Source organism: Canis lupus, chromosome 2 (genome assembly GCF_048164855.1).
Source record: "Canis lupus baileyi chromosome 2, mCanLup2.hap1, whole genome shotgun sequence".
NCBI classification, from domain to species: domain Eukaryota; kingdom Metazoa; phylum Chordata; class Mammalia; order Carnivora; family Canidae; genus Canis; species Canis lupus.
In genome coordinates this window covers 28,522,101-28,534,931 of record NC_132839.1, presented here as the reverse complement: position 1 = coordinate 28,534,931, position 12,831 = coordinate 28,522,101, and the positions used below count along the sequence as shown (strand labels likewise).

At 35.2% G+C, this 12,831-nt stretch overlaps 1 protein-coding gene across 4 annotated transcripts in view; it reads right to left on the bottom strand.

Moving 5' to 3' along the window:
* Nucleotides 1-12,831, bottom strand: part of HOMER1 (homer scaffold protein 1) — a 136,087-nt gene that overhangs the window by 74,588 nt on the left and 48,668 nt on the right. For all 4 annotated transcript variants that reach the window (XM_072793836.1, XM_072793826.1, XM_072793841.1 and 1 more), the window contains exons 2-4: nt 11,471-11,627; nt 6,235-6,366; nt 3,184-3,276 (exon numbers count right to left, since the gene is read on the bottom strand). In XM_072793836.1, coding sequence (XP_072649937.1) covers nt 3,184-3,276; nt 6,235-6,336 — 195 coding nt within the window. In that variant the 5' untranslated portion in view covers nt 6,337-6,366; nt 11,471-11,627. The remainder of the gene's footprint in view (nt 1-3,183; nt 3,277-6,234; nt 6,367-11,470; nt 11,628-12,831) is intronic.

The following is a 12,831-nucleotide window of genomic DNA, read 5'->3' as shown; positions in this document are numbered from 1 at the left end:
TGCCAGGAATAGAACTCAATATTTTGTGTTTTAACAAGTTTTCCAGAGTACTGATGCAGGTTTTATTCAATTAAGGCACCTGTATCTTTCTAAGGAACATTTATGTGCCAGATACTATGTCAAGGCTTTGTATCATCACCTTCACCATTACAACACCAATAACAGCTGTTAACATTTACAAATTTACTCTATGCTAAGCACTTTGTCATCCTCATTTAATTCTCACAATAACCCTATAAGAAGATACTGGTTTTCTTTCTTTTTTTTTTTCATTAAGTTTTTAATTTTACTTCTAGTGTAGTTAACATACAGTGTTATTTCAGTTTCAGGAGATACTGTTTTTTTTTTTTATTTTTTTTTATTTATGATAGTCACACACAGAGAGAGAGAGAGAGAGAGAGAGAGAGAGAGAGAGGCAGAGACATAGGCAGAGGGAGAAGCAGGCTCCATGCACCGGGAGCCCGACGTGGGATTCGATCCGGGGTCTCCAGGATCGCGCCCTGGGGCAAAGGCAGGCGCTAAACCACTGCGCCACCCAGGGATCCCTCAGGAGATACTGTTCTTATTCTCATTTTATAAATTAAAAAAAAACAGTAACTTGCCTTAAAAAAAAAACAACCCTAAAAACAAAAAAACAACTAGTAAGGGTTTAGAGCCCAGATTCAAAGCCAGGCTCTAAAGTCTATATTAATGCCATTATCATATGACATCACCATTATCATTCTTATTCGCTCCAACAATCCTAGAACTTAAGCAGTGTGAATCCCATGCTACATATGTATAAACAGAATTGGGTTAAGTCATTGCCTGAGATCATACAGTGGCAAAAGAGAATATATATCTAAGTTTGTCTGATTTGAAAACCCACTCTTAACCAATCTATTATCTCTCCCAAATAAAGATAAAATCTATAAAATCTATGACTGACTAAATGCCTACTGCTATCAATTATTCTATTTAACCTCTTGATCCCCTTGCTGAATTCCTGAGTAATATTCTATACTTCAGGCAGAGGGTTAATTTAGCAGATTGGGTTAAACCAGGGAGAATCAAGTTCTGCTCTCTAGCTGAGTAGACTCAGAATGGCCAGCAGTCATACATTTCAAACAGATATATTAATGACATCTATAAGGGACTGCCACGAGAGGGGAGGAGGAAACAGAAATGAAAATAATTTTTTTAAGTATTACTCTGGCTTTTGTACATTAAATTAGCACTCAGACTTCACATGTTTTGAAAAGATAACTTAGGGTCTGTATACTTTGGCTCTCAAATACTGATGAACTTAGAATATCTTTTATTTATGTTTCACAGTATTTTCCATATATAAACATCTTGGATATATTCCTTTGATGAAAGTCCAGGCTTAAAGACATTCCATCCACCGAAGAGGAGCAGGTATCTCACCAGCAACTTGTTCATGGTCAATTAAACAAAAACAAGTTACGGTCAGAGAAACAGGAACTAAGTACAATGGACAAGTGTAATCCATTATAATTTTATTGGAGTCCTTTGCATATTCTCTACTGCATGTGCTACAATGTCCTCTTACAATGCTAGAATCAATCACCTGAAGAGCTGGAGCTCTCAACACACACTGGTACTAAATTTTAAATAGGTTTGTACAAAAAGCATCACTAGCTACCATAGCACTTAAGGAAGACAGAGTCAAGGTAAGTTTCAAAATGATCATTCATGTTATTCCAGACCACTGCAAATGTGGAGGAGGTGTAATGGAGCCTTGGCTTCAATCCAGAGTGCACCTTTGGTCTATGAGGCAACACACGCTTTAAGCATACTTAACAGAGCTCTCCTTTCCTATTAAAAACAAACAAAAAAACCCCCACCCGAACATTTTATACCAGCAGGGTTTACCAAATAGAGTTGGGTGTCTGGGGTGAGGAAGAAAGTAAAGAGCAAACAATGTTCAAAAATGGCTAGTCACTAAATTCCCAGGCAATTTCTATTCACTTCCTCAAGAAAGTTTTATGTAAATCTGCTCTTATGTTGACATTATTCCAGGGAAACATTTGTAACATCTGATTCTTCCTTTTCACATAAGCCTTGAGTACACTTCAAATGCTATAAAGAACTCAGCACAAAGCTGAGCCCTACTCTTAAGATTGAAATAAACATTATTTTTAGAAAAGCTAAATCACACAATGTACATTAAACCCTTTGTAAAAAGTACTGAAATATAAGTATTTAATGAACTTTACTTGGAGATCTAAATTAATTTCCAACTAAAGAAAGATTATGATGGTCAAGTCACAGGTTAAACTGTTAAAGGAAAAAGCAATACCTGTATAAATCCTATAGCCTTTGGGTCTCAGCACTAAGTGTAAAGAAAGATGTCCGTCGCAACTGTCAGATTTAAGTACACTTAAAATCAAGTAAAAGACTGTATTATTTTTTAAATTTTCTATAAATTTGACACTTTTATGTCTCAAAAAAACCCTTTCTGGCTAGCCAACTCTTAGAGCAAGGGGGGAGAGGTGGGGGTATGCCTCTGATGTGCAAACTAACCAATTCAGAGCTGTACCTCCTTCATCTGGCCCACACAACCCAGGATGCAATTCTTCTGCCTTAATTATCCCAGGACTAGATACCAGGCAATAAGGGACTAACCCCATAAGTTTAGAGCCTACAGACATTATTCAGTGAGCCAAATCCTAAATTGTCTAACCTGATCTGCAATTCCCAAGGAAACTTCAATATAGCTCTAGCCTCTGCTTTTCCCATGCTCTGCTTCCTGCCTCCTGACCACCCTGAGGCTTCTCTATGTGCCCCTCAGATGTGTCCTATTTCTAGGACTTGTGAGTCTAAGAACTTTTATATCCCTGAGTCTCTCCTGTGTCACCTCTTGTGACTGGCCATTACAGAACACAAAATAGGCCAATCTATGTTCTTACATATGATTGCTTTTAAGTTGTATGCACATGAAAGAATCTAAGTTGTAATTACTAAACTGATTTTCCCTCCAGATTCTTGCAGACATTGGCATGGGGGGGGGAAAAAAAAAAACTTTCTCCACTAGTACAAATTAATAGAAGGGTGCATTTCTATGTCCACCTTGGAAATTACCTTAATTTTGCCATTATTTTCCCAAATTTAACCCTGACATAAAGGACACCATCTGAAATGAACAAGGCTCAAGAATAAGAATAGAAATGAAATACCCACCTGTGAAGGTGTACTGGTAAGTTCCATCTTTTCCTGTGATTTCTCCTTTGCTAGTCGAGCAGCTTCTTTAAATTCCTGAAACTTTTCTGCGAACTGAATGTATAAAGACTATATACATTAACCAAATAAAATAAAAATAGGTCTCAATGCCCACTTTTACCTTGGTTTTCTTTCATTGTCTGAATAACTGACTCTTACACAACCTAGCCCTCAAATCAATTACAGGTGTAATATAAAAATGAAGGTTAAAGAAACATAATACCCAACACTTGTTTGTAGACTATCACCTACTCTGACCCACTGCATTGAATTTGGTGTCAGCAAGTTTATCTATGTCCCTTCTTGGTTGTTCAGATATAATTTACTAAGACCAAGGTGCAGAGTACAGGATGTGAGTGGAATAAGTAAAGATTAGCATACTTTATCATGAAGAAAACAGAATCTTTTAAGTATTTACTCATAAACATCTCAGTATTTGGAGCTTACTTTTAACTTTTACTAGAATATAAACTCTCGGATTATATAAGGTTTTTTATTTTCAACAATATAAATAGTAACATTTACTATTACCACTAAATGACATTACTAGAACTTCATTTCCAAAGATTCCTAAAGAGCTAATGTACAGCAGCAGAGAGGAATAACATAATTTCACAAAGGTCTTTAAGACCGGTAAAAACAACAACAAAACTACAGTACATGAAATGCTAATTCTTATTAACCCATAGTAATCTAGAAGTGTCAGGGCCACAAAGAGTATCTATTATTGTTTTGGAAGTGGAAACTAGTCTACCACTAGTCTCAGAGGGAGTAAGTTAAGGCTACAGAATAACCAAATTAAAAAATAAAAAACCTAGATGCAACTTATAACATCTTCTAGAGTTGGTAATAAAAATATGAAATTCTATTTCCCTCTCCAAACCCCCATAAGTAAACCTGATTTCATTTCTCTCTTGGGATACTTTAGAAGGAGAGGTCATGATACTCTGACCTGCATTGGGGACTTAGATGAAGGTCAAAATTAAAATTGTCATTACAACTTTCCTTCTTACTTTAAACTTGCCACTACCACGTGTAACTTGTAGATCAGGAATTGAATCTTTATTAGTATGCTGTTCTTTTTTTTATACTGAGGAGATAGTCTGTCCAATTAATCTGAACACAAAGTTAAAAAGGTCTTACACGGGGTCAATGAAATAAAAATAAAACCATGATTAATTTCTCTATGTATTTTGAAGCAGAACAATTTTTCTTACACTCAGGTAGCATTTCAAAGTAGTTAATGTTTAAGACCCTTTTAAATTTCATAAAGGCTCACACTATTGCTAATTTTTATAGGCTTTGGTTTCCATGGTAACAAAATACAACACAGTAATTACTCTAACAATTCAAGCATAGTTGCAATTTTCCTCATACATCAACCTTAGGAGACCAAACGTTTCTCTCAAGGTTGCTACTCTCCCTTATTTTGATAGACCCTTGTCTAGTTCAAATTACTTAGACTCAAAAATCATTTCATGCAAGTTTGAGAAATTAATCCACAATTTAGTTCCTGTGTTGTCAAGAAATTTAGGAAGTAATATAATTCTAGTTTAGCTTTTTTTTGTTATAGACTTTAACAGGTAATTCCAAAAAGCTGCCATTTGAGTAATGGCAAAAGTATTAGAACAAACATGTAATTTCCTAAGGGGACTATTTATGGAGTGCTAATGCTCAACTGGATGCCTGTGTCCCTGTTATATCGAAATACTTTGAATCTAATTCTTACCTTTACCACAGCTCAAGAAATGTATTTAGAGAATACAACAGGTATAAGAGAAACCAAATAAGATAATGCTTGTTCATTTTCATCATCCTATTGGGGATAGATTTATAATCAAGAAGGCAAAAATTAAAATATCCTTAAAACTGGTCTCTAAACTATAATTTATATAAAAGGTAACAAAAATATTTGAAAGCAACAGTGTTAAGAAATGTTTACAACCAAAACAAATGGAAACAAAGACTACTTTCATTACTGAACTATGTCCTTGATTCAATAAGTATTCATAAAAAAGTAACATTTTTTAAAAAAGAAATTTAAGAATCTGAATGATTTCTATAATAAACAGCATGCTGTTTAATGTAAACATGAACAGTGTGTATCTTCAAGAGCCTGACTGCCCGACCTTGAACCAACTGCAACTCCCAAAAGGAATCAGATCCTGTGAATACCAAATTATATGTAAAATGTTTCAAATGTAGTGTTATCCTTTTATGGAAGGCTTCAAAGAGAGAAGTTTAAAGCATAAATCTTTGGGTCTGGTGAGCATAAAATCCGAGGAGCAAAAGTGATCATCATCCAATCCTGAGACAGTTTCTTTTTCCTTACATACTCTTTCTGTGTGACACCCACAAGATATCAAGACACTAGTGGTATGAACACTGCATGCTGTTGCTTATAAACAGGACAACTGTTTTATTTTCAATGGTTAGCCTAGTGATGTTCTGTTATTTTACTGGCCATTCTGGCCACAGTAATTCACTTGGTCAGTATCTTCCAAGAACTCTTCATGTGTTTATTATATTTCACCCTGTACTCCATCAGAGAGTCTGAAGTAATTCTCACCCAGATAAAACACGATTTTTCTTAAACAAAGTAATCTGTATGTGCCTACTATCATGTAAAAAACCTCAAATCTTTATTATTAGCAGCTTGTTTTCACAATTCAGAAGAGTTTGTGTTGACTTCCTTGCAGACCGTCTCTACTAAGGGTGCTAATCCCTGAGCAAAGTCCATTCTGAAGTGATAATCCCTAACTTCTATGTTAACTGTCACACAGATAGTTAAACACACAAATAGTTCTCTATCAATGGTGACTGTTTTTAATGTGTGCAATTTTCCAACTGACAGTGGAATCTAATGATCCCTCTCACTTCTTGCTTTAAAGTCACTACAATTGTTCTGAGAATATTAAAAAATTTCTCCCATATTTTATACTCTCCACTTGTTATTATATATTTAAGACATCTGACTTGAAGATTTCCACTTAATCTTATGAGTTAACTTACTTTAGAAAGATGGTGCTCAGAGGAGAACCCCAGTCCATAAACAGTGTTTGCCCGGCTATCGGCCCACTGGCCAAACTTCTGAGATGTTTTAGTAAATGTCATGTTTGGGGTGATGGTGCTATTAATTATTGCCTGAAAAATAAAATAAAAGTATGAGTAACTAGCCAAAAATTTGCAAACAGGCATTTAAACACAGGACAATTAGTTCCATAAAAACTCAGGATTTCTAACCAGTCACAATATTAAATATATGAAGATATAGAAATAATTTTTAACAATATAAGTGGCAGTGTAGAAATATGGTAACTAACAGAACTATAAATACAGGATACTCTATCAAAAATTTTAACACTTTACAATCACAATTAATTTTCTAATAATGTAAAAAATCTTGGAGAGTTTTTTAGTGCAGTCAGTTTCTTTCCTTTGAACATAAGGATCAGTATCTATTAATTTTGAGTAATACTCCCCGGAAGCAAGTAGGCTTTAATAACTGCTTCTTTAAAAGTAAGGCCCTATCCTCCAAATAATCTTTCAAAAATGAATACATCAAAAGAACAAATTTTCTATTTGTACACTAATTTTCTAAAATCCATGATCAAGAGTTTTCTTAAAGCTGACTTACTCAAAATATATCATGATACAGAAAAGATGTACACTTAGTACTTTTTCCTTTACTCAAGGGAAAAACAAACCCCTAAATACATAATTTACTTCTTTCCTCATAAAGTGGTATAAATTCATGATACAGAGAATCATTATCATTTCTGTTTATCACATAGTTTATTAGAAAACTAGTATTTTAGTGTGTTAGCTAAATATTAATTTTGGGAAGTGCCTGGGTGGCTCAACTGGTTAAGTGGCTGACTCTTGGTTTCAGCTCAGGTCATGATCTCAAGGTCCTGGGATGGAGCACGGTGTGGGGCTCTGTGCTCAGTGCAGAGTCTGCTTGAGAGTCTCCCCTCCCTCTGCCATTCCCCCTACTCATGTGCACTCTCTCTCTCTCTCACAAAAAAATAGTAATAATAATAAATTTTGGTGGTCACTATAATAAATTCCAACTATTATTTTAATATAACTTAAGTACATTCCCTCTGACAGTACTAGAAAAGTATAGAATCGGTTTTAGTTTTAATGCCCTCCAAAACTGAGATTACAAAGTGATTCCAGTAATAATAAAAATAAACACCTTACCAAGTTCATAAGCAGTCATTTGGTGAACTACTAAATGTGGAATGAAAATCACACATTTTTAGAACAAAGCTAAATCTATTGACCATGTGAATAGTATAAATATAAATATTTACAAGCTTTGCACAGATTGATGAAGTTACAATAATAAATGTAGGACACTTGTCCTACTAAAGAGGAGAGCAAAAGAAAGAGTGGTCCTTTGCTTTCTATCACAAATAATAGATGAGTTAGCTGTTGTTCTAGGAGAGCCCTTATTCTTGATTATGCATTTTTAACTGACAAAATTTATATATTCACACTCCTTTCCCTTCAGTTCAAAAGCTGCTTTTCCTAGCATGTCATTTTAGATTCTGTAAAATGTAGCTAAAAGTGCTAACTTGCAGGTTGTCATAAAATGAAAAACTGAATAGAAACGAATATATTAACAAATGGTAAGGAATGGAGTAACATAAGGTAAGGAATTTGGTTATGGAATCATTTGGTTATTAGCTTTTGATTAGCTTTTTAAACTAGGTACCTATTAAATGCCAAGCCTAATTCTAGAGACTTGAAATATAACAATCAGAGGCAATGTAACTGTGGGTTACATTCTAAAGCAAGAAGAGTTGGTCCATGAACAAAGACTAATACAATTTCATGGAGGGGTTAAGTGCTATGAAGCCCCTAAGATCAGCATATGATAGAGTCTGAGAGGCTGGAAGGCAAGGACTGGCAGGTACTATGTTAGATGTGGTGGTCCTCAAGTGTTCCCCCAGGAGGGTGCTTTTGAGAGCTGGAATCGGAGTGCTTTCAAGGACAGAAGGGCATTTTACGTGTCATCCCAGTAACTCTCAAAAAGTGAGGTACCAAGAGGTTTTCTAAAGCATCCGAGAAAACTGACCCATTTGTGTTGGTCACAGATCTTCAGTTTTAGCTATTGGAAGTGAACTTCTTTATGCTTTTAAGAGTTCCATTTTAATCACCATTTTGAACATTTCCTTGCCTCCACTTGTTCTGGGATTACTTGTTTGGGGATTCTTCAATCACTAAAGAAAAACTTTAAAATGGTAGATGATCCTGCACTTTAAAAAAATTATTTGTTAGAATACTTTGACTAGAATGCTTTGAACTGTTTGAATATGAATCTACTTAGAAGAAAAATTTTAGTTCTTTAAAATAAATCTGTCTCTCAATCTCAGAGTTCTTGTCCTTTCAAGGAAAAGAGGTAAAAATGCTGTGTCATTATAGATCGTGGTGTGCTCTTATTCTGGCCCTCAGCCATGGTGATGTCTCTGCAGCTTGATTAGAAAAACCGTTAAGCAAACTTTACATGCACAATAAGGGTACTAAATGGAACAAACAGACATTTTCTAATCAGGGGCACCTAAGGGCTTTCCAACTCATCATGCAGTACAGAAATAGAAGTGGGGGTGGGGAAGGGAAAAACACTCATTTAGCCACAAGTAAATCACTACTGCTTATCGAGAAAAAGCAACTTCTGCAGGGAACTGCAGTAGCTACCCGCATCAGTCTTAAAAAGTAATTAGAAAATGTAACTGCTACAGAGGGTAGATTTTGTAAAAATAAACAAAACAAAAACTTGTTCACAAGAGTTAAGAGTCTGATGATTACAAACTGCAAAGTATATTCAAAAACGGAAATGCCAGCAGCAATAGTTCCTACTGCTTGAGAACGAAGAACACATGAGAATTATTTAATCACATGGGACAAGGGAATACTTCAGTTGAACTTTATTCCATTTAACTCTCCCGTCTAATAAAATGATGTTTTATCTGTGGTTTGGGCCAACTGGGAAACAAATTGTAGAGAACTGAAAGTTCTAGTCAAGGAAAAGAAATAAATTAATATTCTAGTGTCTGAGGTCATAACAGTTAAAATCTGTTGATTTCACTAAACAGTTACAAAATATGACAAAATTATTCTTCATTAAAAAGTTTTACAGGGGCACCTGGATGGATCAGCCAGTTAAGTGTCTGCCTTGCCTCAGGTCATGATCTCGGGTCCTGGGATGGCGCCCAGAGTCCAGGCTCCATGCTCAGCTGGGAGTCTGCTTCTCCCTCTCCTTCTGCTCCCACCCCATGCGCATGCTCTTTATCAAATTAATAAATAAGTAATCTTAAAAAAAAGGAGTCTTATAGAAATTAACTATTTCTCAAGTCCTTTAAATCCTCTAAGTAAAAATGAAAGATAATAATTTTTTTTTTTTTAAGTTTTCTTTACTGGGGCACCAAAGATCATGCATGACCTGAGCCAAAATGAAAAGCTGCCCGCTCAACTGACTGAGCCACCCAGGTGCCCCAAGAATCAGTCATTCTAATAAATACCTATTAGTGACTTAAATACAAGATAAGGTACAAATAGCCCCTGTAATTCTATAATCTATTTAAGGAGATGATGAGTGAGCATGTGAAAAAATGAACTCAGAGTCGAGCACTAAATTATCTTTTGTTCCCCCTAAACCACAGACAATATGTAACTAATAGCCTGAAAATATTATTAATGGTAACAAAAGCAGTAAATGTTTGCATACTGATTACTATACATCCTTAAAATGCTTTTGCCTAAATTAATTTATTTAATCATCACGACAATCCTGTGAGGTAATGATGTAGGCATTTTTATTAATTTCTTTTTACAGATGAGAAAATTGAGGTGTGAAGATATTAAGTATCTTGTCTAGGTAACATGGCTAGTGAACAGTTAAAAAAAATTCAAGCCAGACACTCTATGTCTACAATCTGTGGTCTTAACCCTTACACTGAACTGCTAAATTTTTTTTTTAAGATTTTATTTATTTATTCATAACAGACAGAGAGAGAGAGGCAGAGACACCGGCAGAGGGAGAAGTAGACTCCATGCAGGGAGCCCAATGTGGGACTCGATCCCAGGTCTCCAGGATCACACCCTGGGCTGCAGGCGGCGCTAAACCGCTGAGCCAACGGGGCTGCCCTGAACTGCTAAAATTTCAAGCTGAAATACCTCAGGGCTTCAAAAAAGCTTGAAGAAGAATGGAGCCCTCATCTTTCTATACACGTTATATCCAGAACCCAATGTCTGGTATTTCTGTATCTCTCTGTGTTATTCAAAATTCATTGATGAAAAAATGGAATTTCCCCCCTTTGAAAGGCATACTATCTACAAGACACTGATCAAAGTGCTCTGTAGATATAAACTCGTTTAATCCATACTAACACCACTAATGAGGTGAGAACAATGAGGTTCAGAGAAGTAATCTGCCCAAAGTCAAACACTTAGTAGATGGTAGAGCTGAGATATGAATCCAGGCAGTCTGTGCTCCTAAACATTATACCATCTGTCTCTCTTAAAATAAAAACTTAGGTCTTGTCCATAAACTTCTCTTCAGAATAAGGGATGTCAGCTTTAACGGTGACACTGACCAGACTTCATACCATTTAGGGATTTTGAGTTGCCTGCTAATCTACAGAAGTCTATCTGAAAGGAAATCTAGTTCCTTACTAGATTGTATGTATACTCTCAAAGAGGAGAAACTGTGTCCATTTTGTTCACCACTATATTTGTAGCACCTAGCATAGTGCCTGACATGTAAGAGATATGCAATGAACATTTATCAAATTAACTAAAAATTTGTAGAATATTTTGATATGTAACTCAATATAAAGTGGTCAATCCAAGTAATTTAGTAAACAAAAAATGTTGCTACCCTAAGAATGATCAATTTTGGTTTTTTTAAAGTTAAGTTTTTAGGGTGCTTTGATGGCTGTTGGTTAAGCATCTGACTTTGGCTCAGGTCATGATCCTGGGATAGAGCCCTGCATCGGGCTCTCTGGTCAGCTGGAAGTCTGCTTCTCCCTCTCCCTCTGCCTGCAGCTATCCCTGCTTGTATGCACGTGTGCACTTACTCTCTCTAATAATAAATAAATAAAAGACCTTTTTAAAAAAGTTTTTAAGTTTTTAAAACTCAAAAGAATATTTTATTTTAATAAAGACAAGTCTTCCAAATAAAACAGAAAATGCTCTACTGCATAAAACAGCAAGATTATTTAAAGTAAATTTAACTTACCTTTGAGCCATCTAAACTGATTATCCTATACACATTCCTTGTGCTGTCATAGAAATAAGACACAGTAACTGCATGCTTGCTGGTGGGGACCCAGTTCTTCTTCGTGTTTGGGTCAATCTGGAAGACATGAGCTCGAGTGCTGAAGATGGGTTGTTCCCTATAGGGCAAAAAATAAAAAAGACAGATTGAGAGTTTTATTCCCCTGGACAACAGACCATGAAAACTGTGAGAAATACCCCACTTAACCCAAAACACCCATATGCCCCAAAATAAGAGAAACACTGTTTCAAATCTGGACTATTGTAAGTACTCAATCATAAATTTTAATATAATTACAGTCTATCCTCATTATCTGTAGATTTTATACATGCAAATCTTCCTATTCGCTAAAATATATTTCTAACTCCAAAATCAGCACTTGAGATACCTTCTTAGTTTTTTGCAATGGAAAGATGTGAATCACCTGACATGCACATTTGCATCTGAGGGTGATCAAGAAAACAGCCTTCTTGTTTCAGCTCTCATACTGTAAACAAGTGTCCTTCTTGTGATCTATTTAACACCATGTATTTCACATTACTCTGCTTTTTGTTGGTGCTCTGTTTAAAACAGCTCCCAAGCATTGTGCTGAAGTGCTATATGTTCCTAGGTGCCAGAAGGCTGTGATTTGTTGTATGGAAAGAATATATTACATAAGCTTTGCTTGGATGTGAATTACAGTGCTGTTGGCCATGAGTTCAATGGTAATGAATCAATAATACATATTAAATAAGGTGTATTTAAATACAAATACACATAAAACAAAGTTACATATTGACTGATGAAAATATGACCAAGGCTTGTAGGAAACTAACCCTGTATGTCCCCTGGGAGCAATCATTCACTATTCAATAATTCAGTGTTTGTGGTGCCTTTATAGGACACAACTACTGCAAATAATGAGAATCTACTATATCCTATAAATAACCTACTAAGAAAGTTTGCATTCACTATAATTTCTACCTCATTAGAAAATATATGGAAAACAAAGTAGCTCACAATCACAGTATCTTTTACTGAGATTAAGTAGGGCCTTAGAGATATATAGATTTTAAAAATAATTTCAAGAACCAAAGCTATTAAAAATGTATATTCAAAATATCATTAGCTTATTTTACAGTTTGGAAAACAAGCATGCAATGACCTATATGTAACAGAAGCATTATGATGCAAAATTTTCCAAGTTCTGAGCAGAAATTCTTCTGGAAAAGTCTTTTGTTTTGTTTTGTTTTGAGCTCAAATAAAGCTCATTTCTTTCAATTACACATCATTTCTAAAGCTGCTTAAGATTCTAAAGAGAATATTAATTAGTATTTAATGTT